This window comes from Cervus elaphus, chromosome 28 (assembly GCF_910594005.1).
Source record: "Cervus elaphus chromosome 28, mCerEla1.1, whole genome shotgun sequence".
In the NCBI taxonomy this organism is placed as follows: domain Eukaryota; kingdom Metazoa; phylum Chordata; class Mammalia; order Artiodactyla; family Cervidae; genus Cervus; species Cervus elaphus.
In genome coordinates this window covers 22,961,244-22,980,102 of record NC_057842.1, presented here as the reverse complement: position 1 = coordinate 22,980,102, position 18,859 = coordinate 22,961,244, and the positions used below count along the sequence as shown (strand labels likewise).

General features: G+C 37.9%; 1 protein-coding gene across 1 annotated transcript in view; it reads right to left on the bottom strand.

The window, feature by feature from the left end:
- BCKDHB (branched chain keto acid dehydrogenase E1 subunit beta) overlaps positions 1–18,859 on the bottom strand; it is a 256,037-nt gene that overhangs the window by 169,837 nt on the left and 67,341 nt on the right. The window contains exon 7 of the mRNA XM_043889865.1: positions 258–355. Coding sequence (XP_043745800.1) covers positions 258–355 — 98 coding nt within the window. The remainder of the gene's footprint in view (positions 1–257; positions 356–18,859) is intronic.

Below are 18,859 nucleotides of genomic sequence, written 5' to 3'. Positions count from 1 at the left end.
GGAATTTGCTGTATTAGTCAGGGAACTCGGAACCAGGGCTCGGTAACAACCTAGAGGGGTGGGATGGGAGGGAGGTGCAAGGATGTTCAAGTCAGAGGGGACTTGGGTAAACCTATGACTGATTCATGTTAATGTTTCGTAAAAACCAACACAATACTGTAAAGCAATTATCCTTTGATTAAAAATAAATATATACTTTTTAAATGAGAGCTTCCACACACAAGATGGCATTACCAGCTGCTGTAGTGGTTACTGACCTGAGTGCCCCAGGCAACTAGAGTAACATCACTCCCTTCCTGGATGACTTCAGCTTGGGAAAGGGGGATGTTGTATGGCTCTACAGGAACCTGCTCCACTGAATATAAAACGAAGGGGAAAAAAATGTAAGGTTAATTATTCTTATGCAACTTTGTGCAAAAAGAATATAAGAACTTCATTGTGGCAAAGCTTTATTTATTCTTCCTCCAAATTCCAGAAGTTATTTATAACTGAAATAGAATTACTATATGACAGCACTACACAGATGAAAATGTACAATCAAATCAGCTATAGGGAAAAACTAAAAAAATTTTAATAAAATCTGTTATTTAGTCAATAATAATGTTTCATCAATATTGGTTCATTAATTATACCAAGTGTATCATACATAAGATGTAAATAAAGGGGTATATGGGAACTCTGTAGTATCTTCATACTTTTTCTGTAAACATAAAACAATACAAAAATAAAGTTTAAAAAGATTTTAATATGCCTGCTAAAACTTCATTGGACTGAATTAAGTTCTCAGAAAACTTTTCTATCAAAGAGTAAAGAAATTTATGAGTGCTTGAAAAACAGAAAAAAAAAACACGTAATATGGCCTACTTTCTAAGTATATTTTATTTTTGCATCTTGCAACTATGGACACTTTCACCAACCATGGCAGGTGACAACACCTCAATTTTCAAATCTGAATTCTATAGACCTCAAAGAGACAAACTAAATCAGCTCCACCAAGCCAAAGGAAGAATACATCACTGGCATCCCAAAGAAAACCATTTCATGATATCTCTGCCCAACAAAGTGCAAGTAACCGAGAGTTGATCAAACTCAAGAGGAAATGGCATAATGAATTTTTAGGTGAAACTGAGTAAACAAAATTGCCCCCATGATGATGGGAAGTCTTCTTGAATTACCACATGAAGCAGGATAACAATGGAAGAGATAAGGAGAAAAGGTCACTCCCTTTTCTTCATTTTCCCCCAGAGTCCTTTTATTATCAGTGTTATGTGAATTTGCCTTATTTTGTTTTGTTTTAATTTTATTCTAGTTGATTTACAATGTTCTGTTAATTTCTGCTGTACAAATTATATGAGATTTTTTTTTTTAATTCTAGGAGCACAGAAGAGTAAAATAAAAGGTTCCCTCTGCTCTCCAGTCAGCCCTTCCAACTCTACTGTCCAAAAGTCATCAATGCCAACAATTTCCTGGGTGCCTGCAGTGGACAGCTCTCACTCTTGCTGTTGTCCAGCAAGATAACAAGATCTGAAATATCTTTAAGACAAGATCTTAAATATCTTCCTATGATCCTTCTGAAGCAGGGTCCCTTGCCCACTACATAAGTCAGGTCTACATATTCACTTTCGCAGCTTCCCATGCAGCAAGGGCGTAAAACGTGGGTTCTGCCCATCAAATGCACCCACCCATGACAGACTGTGAATTGGAAGCCAATGACACAAGAGACCAGCAAGTATTCCAGAATACTGGCAACTGTGGAGGCAGATCCAGCATCCAAGCTCAGTGGTATCAGTGATTCAGACATTTATACAGCCCCATGTCCACTGCCACCTGCTGGAATATCTTTACAACACCAGTTATGCAATGAAATTTGGGGTATTAAAATATAGATATATTGGGTTTCCCTGGTAGCTCAGGGGTAAAGAATCCTGCCAATGCAAGAGACACGGGTTCAATCCCTGGGTAGGGAAATTCCCTGGAGAAGGAAATGGCTACATACACCAGTATTCTTGCCTGGGAAATCTCATGGACAGAGGAGTTGGAGGGCTACAATCCTTGGAGTTGCAAAGAGTCAGACACGACTGAGTACACAGAGACACACACAACCCTGGTTCTTAGGTACTCCAGGGATCTCCGAGCTACTTGTTATCCTTTAATGAATCTTTTCTACTTATATTGGACAAAGTTGATCTCACCACTAAAAAATTAAGAACCCTGGCTGATTCACTATGTTTTCAGATATTTACAGTATGTAAGTATGCATACACAGTTAACTCTTGAACAACATGGTGGCTAAGGGCAAGGACGCTCCATGCAGTCAAATATCTGCATACAACTTAGAGCTGATCCTCCACATCCTCAGAGTCAACCAACTCTAGTCCTGTAGTAACACAGTAATGGGTAGTCAAAAAATTTGCATATAGATTGACCTGCACAGTTTAAAGACATATATAAATCTTGTTTTCTTTCCACAAACATAATCACACTGTACATGCTATTTAGAACCCTTTCATAATCTCCTTTTCCACTCAACAGTATATCTTGGTCATATTTTCACATCTGAAGTATAGTTTTGAAATCATATTTGTAAGTTAAAAATTATAAAATTTAATGGTGCTGCTATCAGTGATACAGTAGAAAATTTTATCACTTGTATTTTTTTATATTTCCAATCCAATGACTTGTCTTTAACCAGTGCCAGAGAGAAATGAATGTTTTAAATCATAAGTATGTTTAATGAAATAAATGAACAAATAAAATAGTAAAACTTATAAAACTACTTCTGGGGGTAAACCTCAACACAGATGACAATTAAGCCAAGAAACCTGACACATAGCTGTTAGAAGAGCATCAAAAACACTTTTTAAGGCTTTTTTTCTTTGTGTGTGTGTGTGTGTAGCACACAAACTATGTTCATTCAGTCAGATACTTCCAAATGTCTAAACCAAGAGTAGGCAAGTCCACTTTTGTAAACAATGTTTTCTTGGCACACAACCTCATCCGTTTATTTACATATTACCTATGGCTGTTCTCGCCCTTCCTCAACAAAGCTGAGTAGTTCCAAGAGACATCATGGCCTATACACCTAAAATATTTATTGTCTATCCCTTTGCAGAAAATGTTTCCCAGCCTCAATTCCAAACAGTGCTTCCAGAGGTCAATTACAGCCCATTCATTGATGGCTTAAATCCAGTATCAGATGAATGGATGGACCAATGGAAATATGGAGGGATGGATGGACAAAGAAACAGTCAAGTAGGAAAACAGACATATTCAACCGGAGTAATACATTTTACTCAGCAATTCTCAGCTGCTCAACTAAAGTGACGGTTAAGAACAATGTTGATAACATCTGGCAAGTATGCCAAAGGTAGCATACAGGCTCCTCGCCATCCTCAAGTCTTCTTTCCCCAAGCAGCAAGGTCTTCCTGCCAAAAGTCAAGGCTGGAAGCCAGTACACGCTCTGCCTTGCCTGTGAGTCCATGGCCACCATTCAAGAGCTCAGCCTTTCCCACCTTGTAAATCAGTTGCCGGCTAGTAATTAGCAAATCCCTGGAACACACAACTCTAAGGGCTGGAGCACCAAAAGAAGTGGGTTGGCATCTTGGCCCACCTCCTTTGAAAACTTGCCAGTGGGTGACTAACTGCTTCATTGTATTCAATAAATTACCCAGAATAATAAGGCCTCATTACTTTAACAATTAATTAAGGGACAACATGGCAAACAAGGCTTAATCTTCCATTGAAAAAAATAAAAGCATGCCAAGAACGAGATTCAAGAAGAGACATATTAAAAAGAACCAAAAAAACTCTCTCTTTAGATTTGCATAAATTTAATCCTGAGAGGATAAAAATAAGATTACAATTTTATGGATTAAAGACCTAAATGTGGTGGCACTCTCCATGCCCCTTCTGATGTCTATGTCAGAACCTTTCTCTGTCCCTTTTTCACTTTAATAAAACTCTACTACACAAAAGCTCTTGAGTGATCAAGCCTGGTCCCGAAGCTAAATCGTCTACTTCGGAGATCACAAATCCAACAACGTTCACTGTAAGCTATCATCTTGGGGGCTCGTCCGGGATCTTCAGGACAAGGTAAGAACACTCAGAGCTTTAGCCTCTCTCCTTTCTCAGTATACACGTTTTCTGCTTTACTAACTCTTCAGTATGCCTGTGTGAATGAATGACATTCCCTGCACAAAGCAAGTGATGAGCTCTTCTCTGTGGTTTCGTGGTGCCTCATAATGACCGAAGGCAGTCCCAGAAAAGGGAGCCTTGTCAGGGGTTTATACTGACCTGCCAACGCCAAGAAACACCCAATTTCCCTGCAAGGGGAGCAGACAAAATGGGTGAAGTTTGTGGACCGAACTTCCCTTCCTCGGTCAGCTTTTCCTGGTCTCTTTGACCATATGGTGATTGCCCGGGAATTAGAAATACTAACCTAACCTGTTAGATCATGGACTTTCAAGGGACTTGTGATCCATGCTGTTACTATGTACTTTTACTTAGACCCCGTGTATGGAAGCGCCTAGCCTTGCTGGGAGCCGAACATTACAGGAGCACATTTGGGAGCGAGGCGGAGCTCTAGCTCCAGGAACATCTCTCAGGCTAGAGGTCACCTCTTGGCTGCCTGCCTCAGGGGCCAGCGGCCTGAAAGGGAGTCTTTGTCACGGCTCTGCCTCCCATCTACATGGATAGAAGCATTGCTGGTGACCATGAGGTTTTTGAGGACACAGATCAGGAATTGCAGGATCTGGTCAGATTGGAAGTACAATGGGCTTCTTCCTTCGGTAGCGCCAGCTCTTAGTGGATCAGAGGCGGCTCTCTGATGGCTCTTGTCTCAACTCCTTAGATATTCTTTTTGTGGAATCTGTGGGAATGAACTGGAAGGACTGGCCCTAGTAGCTCGAGGACAAAAATCACTTTTTCCTCACTGGCCAACCCCCTATCACCTCTTTTGCTCTACTGGTGTGGCGACACTCAGAAGGGACAGCTTGGTTGTTGTTCGTCCCTTTATGACTCACCATTTCTACTGCGGTCAGGAATGTAACCCAGGAATGTGCACAGACACATGTAAGACGGATGCTTCCCCTAGTGGTCCTAGCTTGGGAAACACTCCAGGAAAGCTGCTCTGTTACCCTCTGGGTGGTGTCAGAGAAAAGGACAAATCAAACAAAGGTCTTAGTGGTACGGAACTCAAAATCAGTTTGGGATGCCATCAGGTCCACCCCTGGTGCATTTCCACTTTGCCTTGGTGGTAGAACCGGGAGGGACGAATAAGATGCCTGCGTCAGTAAGGGACAGGCTAAGTCCGACCAGGGAAGGAAAGCTTCGGTGGAAAGTTTGTCTACACTCCCATCTAGAGCAGAGAGGGATGTCCCCAGTGGAAAGAAGCCAAGGCTTTGGATGCCGCTTTTTTCTTAGATCTGGTTATCTCCAGTTCCATAACCACTCCTTTAAAATGTATTTTTTAAAAACTGGGAGAAGTTTGATCCCCAGAGTTTAAAAAAAAAAAAGACACATCTGAATTTCTGTGATACTGAATGGCCACAGTATCCTTTGGAAGATGGGGAACACTGACTGGTTGAAAGGTCTCAATTATTACTGTTTTACAACTAGAATGGTTCTGTAGAAAATAAGAGAAATGAGTAGATGTGCCATATGTGTTGCTCTTTATCCCTCTTCAAGACATGCCAGACTCATGTCCGAAGGGTGCAGATTTGGGTGTGAAACCGTCAGCTCCCTCCTGTCTTCTAACTTTGCCTCTGTACCTGGGACTCCCAGCTGAACAGGCTGAGAGTCAGGGCACCCTTCCAAGGAGGGGTTGCTTCAGTCTCAGTAGAAATTCCAACAGTCCCAATTGTGGTCGGGCCTATTTAGAGGATCCAAAAAAGTACATAGAGGCCTTTATAGAACTAACTTTGCTTTATGACCTTACTTGGAGAGATGTAATGTATGTCTTGGAATAGACACTGACCCCTCAAAAACTAGAGTTTTGGAAGAAGCTACTACTTTTGGAGATGAATGGCTTGAACATGAGACAAGGGGAAAGAGGGAACAAGAAATAGCCCTCCTTCCTACTGGGAGCCAAGAAGTTCCCATAACAGAGCCACTTTGTCAGATGTATTCTTGAAGGACTCAAGCAATCACACGCTAAGACTTTAGACTATGCTCAGCTGGCTGACATAGAACAGGGAGAGAAAGAAACTCCTGGTAAATTCCTAGACAGACTACAGGAGGCTCTCCTCAAGTTTACTGACATTAATTCCAAAAGTTCAGAGAGACAAATAATCTTAAAAGATAGATTTCTCACTCAGTCGGCTCCAGATATCCACAGTAAGCTACTAAAACAGGCGTATGGACCAGATCAGTCTTTAGATAAATCTGTTGCAACTGGCTCAGACAATCTATTATGGTAGAGAATATGAGGAGGAATGGTGAAAAAAATGAACCAGGCAAAAGACTGAAGCCCCAAAATGACTGTTAGACCAGCTCTGAAACAGCCTGAGGGGAAATGCCAAGAGGGACCCAGGTGAAAAGGGACGGACTTGCTATTACTGTGGATAGGAGGGGGCACCTCAAGTGGGATTGTCCTCGGGCATCTCAGCCATCCCCAGCTCCATATCTGGTCTGCAAAGGACCATTCTGGAGAAAAGACTGCCCTCTGAGGGGTAGGCCCCAGGGGTCAGACTCTCAAGGCAATCAGGACTGAAGGTGCCCAGGGGCCCCCACACAAGCTCCCATCCTAATTACACCTGAGGAACCCTGGGTATTAATAACTGTGGGGGGGACAATCAGTGGATTTTCTTTTGGACACCAGGGCAACTTCCTCTGTGCTCACTGTAGCCCCTGGTCCACTTTCCTCCTGATCCACTACTGTAATGGGACTGTCAGAACGAGCCAAACGCTCTTATTTCAGTCATTCTTTAAGCTGCAAATGGGACTCTGTGCTGTTTCCTCATGAGTTTCTGATCATGCCAGAGTCTCCCAGACTCTCACAGAGTCTACTGTGCACAAAACAGATAAGCAACAAGAATATATTGTACAGCACAGGGAATTACAGCCATTATGTTGTCATAGCTTTAAATGAAGTGTGAACTATAAAATTACTGAATTTCTATGTTGTACACCTAAAACTAATATAGCATTGTAAATCAATTACATTTCAACAAAAAAGAATACAATTTTAAATGTTCATTTATTTAAACTTGGCAAACAGGTCATCTAAGAAAGCACACTGTAATTCACAGGTACTTTTTTGTTTTATTAACTTAAGAAGACATTTATTTCACAAGAAGGTTATTATTTCCAATCATCATTCCTATACCATGGATAATGCTTTATGAAAAAGAGCAGGTAAGAGGAGTTTGAGCGTGAAACTTCAGGAACTGAAGGGCCCCTCTGCAATCACAATACAGATTCCTATCTTCACAGCAGTGGGACTAACTGAGCCCCTCCATTTCACCACATGCTGATTACATTCTAGTCTTGGCACAAATGAGCATCCCACAGAGAAACCCTTCAGCACCAGAGACTGACAAAAATGTGTGACTTTAAAGACAGACAGAGCTTTCCAAGACCAAATAAAAGATGAAATTTTTTGCTCAAAAATCAGACAAGATGGATTTTTAAATGTATACTGTAAGTTCCACAGATATTCTCCCTTTGTAGTTGCAAATACACATATCAAATTACATATACACTGACAGGCTCATGGCATGAATTAGCTTACGCTTGGCCCCTTTTATTTCCCATTCTCTTCCTTCTTTCCTCTCAATTTTCTTCTAATTTGTTGTAATGCTTACAGGTCTTCTTAAATGTATTTTTAAAATATGGAAGAGTGTATAAATTATAGACATATTACACGATGTAGAATATAAATATATGCTTATTTCTTTAACAGTCACTCTGTACCCAACAGATGCAGACATCATGCAAGATGCTAGATCGTGAAACTGAAAAAGCAAAGATCTTAGAGATAAAGAAGTACTTAAGAGAAAATAAAGGAGGCTTTTCGCATAGAAAGAGGAGGTGTGTGCAAAGAAATGGAGCTGTGAGATGTGTCTAAGTGTTCATGTCCAGACATGTGTATACATGTGTAAACACAGATATACATGACGTTTCAGGTCAAGCTGAAGAGTGAAACTTTTGAGTTATATTCCAAAGCTCTTTGAAAAACTTTGCAATGCTTTTTGATTTAATATATTAACAACCTGTGGAGAGTCAGCAAGAGAATAACAGCTCACTCTTAATGATGCAAGTTTCCCTGGGAGGCACAGTATTACCGTTACAGAGATAATAGGGTCATTTCTCTGCCCTGGCACTAATCTACAGTAATGCTCGTTTCCCCACAGATGTCAAGCTCAGTGGGGTTTTATCATGTTGCATTATACATGATGCTGTGATAAAACATTAAATGTTGTTTTTAAAAAGAAAGTGTATTTCTGAATTACTTCACTCAGCTTGATTACTATCAGCAGATTCAAAGTCTCCACACCTGAGGAAGCCTCTCTCATTTGCCAGGATTTACAGTCTGAAGGGGGAGGGCAGGCACCCACCTAAGAGCCATTCCCAGCCCTGTGTCTGCATCTAATCCGCCGATCTCTGACGAAGCATCCTATTACTTCTGTGCCCCAGGCTCTCACCTGGAAACCATGAAAAGCAGCCTGTGTCTACCTGCCACATCACAGAAGCAGAATGAGGACACATTAAGTTAATTGCTATAGGTGTTCTTTCAGTCCTTAGGAAGAAAACAGGTTTACAGTTTAAAATAATTCATTGGTACAGTCACTAAGACTATAAAGTTTTCACTCCAAGAACACTATTCTTATTTCTATTACCATTTGCTGTACAAAACTGATCTGTAACCATAAATTAATCCCTATATTACATTGTTACTTTCTTGAATGCTCCTTTTAAATTTGAGGGTATTAATCATGGTCATATTTCTTGGTAATTTTCACTTCTACACAAAAAACTACTTTTAACACTGATGTTACAGATAAGAATACATGAAGAAGAAAACTAAATGCAGTTTCTTCTACCAATCAAATACTGTTGTACACAATCTCCCCAGTCCTCTGCCCCTCAAATTACTGAAGATTTAAAGATTAATAGTTCACATTAGAAAGTCAATGTACTATTGACTGGTCTATCATATTTGTCAATATATTTGTTATAATATTAATAAATGTGTGCGTGCTAATTTGCTTTAGTCACGTCTGACTCTTTACAATCCTATAAACTGTAGTCTGCCAGGCTCCTCTGTCCATGGGAGTCTCCAGGCAAGAATACTGGAGTGGGTTGCTATGCCCTCCTCCAGGGGATCTTCCCAAACCAGGGATGAAACCCACAGCTCCTGAGGCTCCTGCATTGCAGGCAGATTCTTAACCACTGAGCCACGGGGGAAGCCCCTAATATTACTTGCTACTATCTAATTAGAAAGTAAAATTAACTTTCCATAAATAAAATTACTAGGTGCTAAACTTTGATATTACTGAAACCATGTTATCATTGGGAACATGTGTGGACAGCACAAAATGGGTAATAATAAGCCTCAATACCACAAGGGAGTAAGCAGAGATGCATCCTGGGGGCCATATTGGTTACAGGTCACAGCCACGTGACAAGCTCAGCCTTAAGGCAAAAAGGAAAGCAGAAAAGTGAGAAAGCACATGAACTGGAGCAAATAGAGAAAACCACAAGGAAAGGTAGGTCCTGAGAAGTGGATAGATGCACCAAGGCAAAAAGTTGGCATTCTAAGCAGCGCAGTACCATACACGACTAATGGAAATGCCAAAACGAGTAAACAAAGAAGGCCATGTCATCTTACAGGATGCACTGAGAGGGTACAGCGTCTCTCGTACGGATTCTTGACCAAAAACAGGCATAACCTGAACCTAATCATGAAGAAAGACATTCTACAAGAAAGCAAACTAAATGCAGAGATCAGGACAGACCAAAAAGAAAAACTCTGTCCCCCAAAAAAGGAGACTATGGAAAAGTAACAATAAGGAGAGATTCTAGATCAGTTCCTGATCCATAAAAGAATGTAAGTGGGGACTCCCCGGGCAGTCCAGTGGTTAACACTTGATGCTTTCACTGCAGAGGGCACGGGTTCAATCCCTGGTTGGAGAACTAAGATCCTGCACAGTGCACAGCACAGCCAATGGTAAATAAATAAAAAACACAGTGGAACTATTAGTGAAATTTGAATTATGTGTGTAGTAGAGTTAACAGTGTTATATCATTGCTAATTTCCTGGTTTTGATCATTACTATTGTGGTTACACACGAGGTTAATAACCAGGGAAGCTGAGAGAGGGATATATAGGAATCCTTTGCACAATTTCTGAAACCTTTCTATTTGAAGTTTTAATTGAAACACTTAATTAAATGTTTATGAAATTTACATTTGAAAATTCAAATGAAATGAATTTTTAACTACTGGATCTGAAACATTTAATGAAGTTTTTAATGTTAAGTTTTTTAAAAGGAGTTGACCCACCTTAGCAAGCCTCACACACATTTGAGGAAATTAACGTATGATATGATGGGCAGGTACATAAAATTAGAAATGTCTTTGAAAACCAACTATGGGAAACTGAGCTTATGAGAGCCGTGATAGAGGTACTGTAGACTGACCTTGTAAAATAAGCTCTGTGTTTGGAAATGCTAGTACAAATAGAGAAAATGAGGATTTAAGACACCTATCCAGCTATAAAAGAAGTGGGGTCACATTTGGTGTTGTATTTGTGAACTCCTAATCTATCTGGATGAATTGAAATGAGTTCTGATGATCTAAAGACAAGAAGGTAGAAAGACATAAATTTAGTATCTGTGTGTGCACTCCCATCAACTTTTAGCTAGAGACTCTCAACTGCTAAATAAAGACCAATAACCCATCAAACTGTCTAAATGTAAACACAACATCAAGCTAGAATCAGCAAATATCTTATATATAGCCAGGAAACTTCTCACACTAACTTTTACAGATATGATTTTAAGACTTCAAATGTTTTACAAGTGTTACTGTTTCAGGAGGTCATGTCACTTACCACTGAAATTTGTTTTCTAATTTACCCATTATTTTTAACTGAATAATATTTTTACGAACTTGAAACAAAAAGTCCTGGGTCTATTGAAACTCAAATGCATGCTAATTCTTTTTCTTTGATAATTAGTTATTTTGAAAACCCCACATTTCTAGTACTTTGGCGCAATGAGACAAACAAGATCTCCTCTCAAAATAATTTGCAAAAAATATATCACAAAAGCAAAGATGTGATAAAGCAGCCATTGTACGCCTTACCACAATCTCAAAGCTAGCCTCATCACATTTTCCTGTCTCACGTATTTAACAGAAAAGCTTTTATGAGATGGATGTTATTCCACAGTGTGCATCGGTGTACTTGGTGTATATGCCAAAATTCACCCAGACTCGTAACACACCCTGTTCAATCTTTGCCATTACTCTTCGGGGTTTTTTTCCTCATGTACTGTATGGCACAGCATCGAATAACTTAGTGTAAGTTCACCCACCAACCATTTTAGTAGCAATTGTCCATTTTTCATATTTAAGACCCGAATTCCTTTAGTAACTAGTTTCCTATACATTTGCTATAGTGAGGAGCTACATATGAATGAAATTCATTCATACAGATTCTTACAAGAAAAACTGGCAAAATAATAAAGAAAATAATGCAATGCTGAATTGGAGGGGCGGCACTATTTTAAAGCCATTCTCCATCAGCATGTCAAGAGTTTAAAAGCAAAAAAAAAAAAAAAAAAAATTGCCTAACAAAAAGAATTATGTGGACATAGAAAAAGAACATTTTAATTTTCACAGTCAATTGCAAAATCTCCATTATTTTATGAACCTCTAAGAAAGAAAATTAAACTGTTTTGGTTTTTTTTTTTTTGAAAATTAAACTTAAATTTAGTTGAACAGTGAGTTAAACCTACACAACATTTGGAATTCTTATTCCTTGTTGAAAGAAAAAAACTTTAGACTTAATTTGATGCAAATATTACAGACCACCTCTATATATTACATAACAAAATATAAGCAAAATAAGTTAGTTAAGCCATTTGTCAGGCTCTACTTTCAGAATCTAATTCTTCACACTCATTTTTTGACAAATAATCATTAGTGCACATGTTCTCTACAGAATACCACTTTCTGTGTCACCAAGCAGATCAGTGATGCAGCACTTTTTCAATGAATCCATTAAGAAATTTAAAAATAGGGGCTTCCCTGGTGGCTCGGTGGTAAAGAATCCACCTGTCAGTGCAGGAGACATGGGTTCGATACCTGGTCTGGAATGATCCCACATGCCATGGAACAACTAAGCCTGTGCACCGCAACTATTGAACCTATGCTCTAGAGACCAAGAATTGCAACCACTGAGCCCATATGCCACAACTACTGAAGCCCGCACGCCCTAGAGCCCATGCTCCACAACAAGGGAAGCCCTGCAATGAGAAGCCTGCACACCATGACTGGAGAGTACCCCCACTAGCCATAACCAGAGAAAAGCCCAGGCAGCAACAAAAACTCAGTACAGCCAAAATAATAAACAAAACAAGCCACAAGGATATAATGTACAACGCAGGTGATACAGCCCATATTTTATAACTTTAAGTGAAGTATAAACTTTAGAGACTGTAAATCAGTATATTGTATACCTGTAACTTATATAATATCGTATATCAAATATACTTCAATAAAAAATTTTTTAAAGGATGAGACAGTTCTAATAAAGAAAAAAGAACTATCTCATCAATTATTGGAGGAAAAAAGAGGTAAAATTATCATTAGCTATGGAGAATAAGACCTTTTACCTAGAACATCTAAGATAATTAATATTACTAACATTATTATCTGCAATATTATTAGAGAATCAAGTAAGGTCTCCAAACACAATGTTAACATACAAAATCAATAGCTTTTCCATATACCAATAATAACCAATTAGAAATACGTAGTGGAAAAAATATCTAACCCATAACGGCAACAACAACAAAATGAAACACCTAGTAATAACCCTAACAAAAAAGTGTGCCAAACATAATGGTAATACCTACAAAATTTATTCACGAACATTAAAAGTTTTAATAAATGGAAACAACCACATTCTTGGAGAAGAAGAATCATTACAGGCAAGCTGCAAAGAACAGAAGAAAAAAGTTCTAATTTTTTTGCCAACTTTAAAAAAAAAACCCTTAGAAACTGTATATTTTCCAAATAATACACTTTTGGAAATAAATATATATTTCCAAATAATAGGATAGAAGCTGCTCTCAATAACAACCAGCCCGTGGGTATAGCCCATATAGATATAATGGTGACATTTCCCAGGAGGTAACATTAAACTATTGAGATCTACTTCTTACAAAATGAACTTCTAATAAACAGACTAAAAAGACACTTTTTCTAACAGAACACAGAAAGTTTTAAAAATACAAGAACAGGCTAAATTCTGATACACAGGAGAATAAAAATGTAAGCATTTTATTCTTAGTATTTCCAAGTTAAATGTCTTACAAACATTTTCAGTTTTCAATTTTTAGTTCAGGCTATAAATAGTTATATATTGAATATTGTCTCCCCATAGTATCTTTGTCAGTAATACCTGATCCTTCCAATTTTTCATTAGTTGCCATTTGGAGATTCACAGTTTCTGCCTTCATCAATTATTTATTACTCAGGGCTTAATGAAAGACTGTAAGAAGTTTATAGAAAACAAGAATAAAATTTAAAAATATAAATTAAAAGTTTATACTACAAAAAAATCAGGCTTATAATTTTCTCCTTCCATATGCCTAAATATATATAAGTAGGAATGTTTAGTTCAGCACTGTTTAGAATGGGCAGAATTTACAGACAATTCAAAGCTCCATAATAGGAGAAAAAATAAATTATAGTATGTTCCAAGAAACTTTACAAGCAAAAAATCAGCTAAATTTTTGTGAACTGACACTAAAAATGTATCCAAAATAAATTGGGAAGACAAGCAAATTACAGAATAGTTACACATAACACATTTTATTATTTGTATATGTATGTTCTGTATAACACATATTCGTATAAATGTAAATGTATGGGAAAAGATTTGCAAAGTACCGAACAATGTTTATAGTATGATCTTATATATATAGTGTAAGCTCAGGCATTGACAATGTACCCAGTTGGATTAAGCCAATCATCAAAAATAGACATCTGTTTAATATCCAAAATTAGCCCCACAAGTGAATGAATAGTATAAAGAATGTGCCAGAGTATTAGGAAAATTCTACTGGGCCCTAGTCCATGAATATTTCATCTTCCCAGCTCAATCACAGAATATATACAAACAAATTCAAGATAATTTTGTACTTCAAGTTGCAAACCTTCTGATTCTTCTTGCTTTTCAATACTAGTTCAAGGCCTTTTCACACAAAATAGGATAATGATCTATTCGCTAAATTTCCTGCTCATCTTAGGTTTACAATAAATGCTACTTCACAAGGTTAAGACTGAAGTCTATGTGAACAGTTCATACAAAATAAACAAATATGAAACTAAAAACATCAAAAGTAAAAAGTCACTTGCAATCAAACAAATGAGAACAAATACACGGACAGCAATAAAATGTTTAAAGCTATAGATACAAGTCTAGCAGTGTGTACAACAAAAATCAACAGGAGTCAGGGGGTGGATTTATAAGCTCCTTTTATCATGGCTCTTGTACTTTTCAGAAGCTTCAACAAACATACAAGAGATTAAAAACTAGTCATAATCCTTTAACATCTATCCACACCCTTTGCTATGTGACTTTGCAGTTGTTCCCACGGAGATGTGGAAATCTCTTTGCCCCCATCCTGAACTTGGGCCTGGCCTTGTGACTTGCTCTGGCCAACACGCTCTTGCAGAAGAGATGGTGTACCAGTTCCTAGCCTAGGACTCAAAAGCCTCGCATGTTTCTGCTTGCTCTCTGTGACAGCTGCTTCCAGCATGTGAACAAGTCTGAGCTAGCGTGCTGGAAAATGAGACAGGTAGACCAAGGCGCACCAACCACAGCTCCAGATACGTGAGATAGCCCAACTACCATCAAAAAATTCAACCCACACTTGACTTACAACTGATGACAGACCTATTATAGAGCCCACCTGAAACCTGACCTGTTCAGGTGAGTTCAGCCTACATTGCTGGCCTGTACACAAGTGGTACAGAAAGTTGATTTAGGCCCCTCAGTGGTTTGTTAAGCATCAAGCTTGCCAGTCGACCATGAGGTACCTCTATAATAAGAAAAAACTAATCCTTTTAAGAAAACAATGTGAGGCATTGCTAACCACATAACTATAATGTTGTCTGCACTGAAATATTAAAACATGTTATTTTCAATAGGCATATTTTTTTTAATTGAAAAAAAAAGAGAAAACTAAAGTAGCTTAGATGGGGTAATTGAACTTTCTTGGACTTCCAAGTTGCATTGAGCAAATTTTATCACTGCCCTCACATGTATAGATAAAGCAGCTGATATAAAAATAGATTTTTTAAAATCACATATTGAGACTAAGGATAGAACTGAGTTATCCTTGGGAGTCACATCAGCTACAAGCAGCACTGAGAACTCTCATTGTGTTGGTATCTTCAAATCTATTCATTTCATCTTTAAATCAACTTGATGAGGTAGGTACTGTCATTATCCTCATTGCATAACTGAGACAACTAAAACAGAGAGGTTGAACAGCTTGCCAAAAGTCCCTGACTGGTAAGCAGTGGAGTCAGTACTTCAAACTCAGGCAGTCTGGTTCAAAAACCTACAATCTTAACTACATTAATCGATGGCCCCCAAAAAAGAGAGTTGCCTACGGGGTAAAGAAGAACCCGACTGACCACCTAATGTGTCTGAACATAATTAAAAAACAAGAGTACATTGAGGATCGTAGGAATTATATTAGTCATAGAAACATGAGAAATCAAGCAAATGAAAAGAGAAGAGAAAAAAACATTTCAGAGAAGACAAAGTGCTGTATACCGAAGAGGAAATAAAACCATACCGTTTTTTGGCTCAGTTGTGAATCAGACCAATATAGTCATAGCAATGTGAACACTAAATAATGACCTGACCAAAAATTATACACTATAATTATACACTAAAAAGTTATACACTATAATTCTATAGAGAGATTTTTTTAAAGTTTGGATATTCTGAAGAGGAGCAATGGCACAGCTGGGGGAAAGAAGGGGGCTCAATTCTTTGCTGTTGCTGTTGTTCAGTCATTAAGTCACATCTCACTCTTGGTGACCCCACGGTCTGCAGCACACCAGGCTCCTCTGTCCTCCCCTATCTCCTGAAGTTTGCTCAAATTCACTGAGTCAGTGACACTCTCTAACCATCTCATCCTCTATTGCCCACTTCTTTTGCCTTCAATCTTTCCCAGATGGAAAGATTAGGGTCTTTTTCAATGAGTCGGCTCTTTGCATCAGGTGGTGAAACTATTGGAGCTTCAGTAACAGTCCTTCCGATGAATATCCAGGATTGATTTCCTTTAGGATTGACTGGTTTGATCTCCTTGCAGTCCAAGAGACTCTCAAGAGTCTTCTCCAGTATTGTAATTTGAAAACATCAATTCTTCGGCACTTATCCTTCTTTATGGTCCAATTCTCACATCCATACCTGAGTACTAGAAAAACTCTACTTTTGATTATACAGACCTTTGTTGGCAAAGTGATGTTTCTGCTTTTTAATATGCTGTCTAGATTTGTCATAGCTTTCCTTCCAAGAAGCAAGCATCTTTAAATTTCATTGATGCAGTCACCATCCATAGTGATTTTGGAGTCCAAGAAAATAAAATCTATCACTGCTTCCACTTTCTCCCCTTCTATTTGCCATGAACAGATGGGCTAAATTCTAGTAGAAAGTTAAATTATAATGCCTAAAATTTTAAAAAGCTGTGTAAGCATATTATTTATTAATACAAATCTGATGATATGAAATATTACAAGAAACTACTAGAAATGATTGCCTGTGGGGAAAGAAACATGAATTTGCTAAAGGCTGAAGTAAGGAACTACTATTTTTGATAACATTATTTGCTTTTTTAAATCCTATGCATCATTTTAGTTTAAAAACTAACATCTAACATGAATTTTCTCTCATTACCAGATGGAACTTAATTCTTATCAGTGAGCATGCTTAGGATTAAATGTTCTAGTCTGCACAAAAATAATGTGCTTAATGATGCCAACCAAAACAAATTTATAACAAAAAATACAAATTCTTTTTTGTGTACACTGGTATTTGGCAGAAATATTTTTGAAGTCTACTACCATCCAAAAACTACTTAAAACAATTTTCTTCTCTTCAGAATGTGTGAATTCATATATAATCTGTGTATTTGCTTACAAGAGAAGAAAAGAAAATCCTCGCTATCATTATGATCTATTTTTGTCTGAAAGGATAGCATGATTTCAGGAAATAAGGTAGCAAAAGCTTTTAGTCTTATTTCTCCACACTAGGAAGAATCAGAGATGAAAGTCATATTTACTTCAGTATCACTAATGTCTTGAATTACTCAATTAAATAAAACCAAAAAGTTCAAAAGACATACTAAGAACAGCTTCTCCACAAGATGCTTACATGTGATAATGTCACTGACCCATTTTTCTTTTTGAATTGAAACTACTTTGTATATTTTTTACACTGTCTAGATGGCTCTTCCTTATCTACCTCTTCTAAATGTCCCTCTGCCATTTTCTAAAAGTTTAAATGTCATAATCAGAATATGTGTTCCCAAGCACTATTTCCTTTTTCCTTCCAGATTTAGAAGGTACAAGTTTTATATCTATTGTATATTCAAAACAAGTAGAAATAAAATTCAAGAAAATTGCTGCCTAAGGAATGGATGACCGATCTCTTTTTCATCTTGGTACTATAAAAAGTGAGTGACTGAACTGCAAGAAATTCTTTCTAAATGTTGTGGACCAGACATACAGGAGAGTCACCACAGTACAGATATTTGAATATAGAACAGTGTTTGGGGACTAGGTCCAAAAATGAGGGATCGAAGAGTCTCAGAGGAGCTGTGACAGGCACAAACAGTTCCACCCCTTCTCCCTGAAATACAGGAAAACTACATTTGTCAGCTGCCTTTGCATCTAGTTCGGAACATGAGACCAAGTCCCTAAATGACAGCACAGAGCACCTGTGCCTACAATGGACTGTGTCATGTAATTTTTATAACTTTCAGAGAAGCAAATTCATCCTATGCCAATAGAGAAGTTAAAGCAGTCAGTATACAGTCAAACCTTGGACCATACACTATAGGAAGGATTGTTTCAATGATACCCTCCACTCAATGGTGTTTAAATGGGATGCAATAGGGTAAGGTTTTCGACAAAAAGCCACCTCTGGGGTCAGAACATCTTGGTTTAAAACCTAACTCTAAAAATAAAATATAACCTAACTCTATCACTCATTCCTCTGTGAGCAAGTTTCTTAAACTCTCTCAACTTCAGTTTCTGGATAATACCACCTGGCAGAGCTTTTGTGGCAATTAAATAGAACCATCTGTGAATATATGCCCAGTACTCGAGAGATGGACTGTCTGGATTTGAATCCTGTTTGTGTGGATTTGGGCAGTTGTTTCATCCTCAGGTTCCTCATGGATAAAGTAGTAATAGCAACAATTTCTGTCAAGGTTATTATGAGGATTAACAACTGGCCTACACAATACTGCATTGTGTCTAGCATATAAGTATTTTAAAAGTACATAAACAGTGAGTAAATACACACATGGATTATCTCAACCTTATGAAGTAATAAGTACTATTATAAACAGATGAGCATCCTGCTTTAGCATGAGGACAAAAGTAG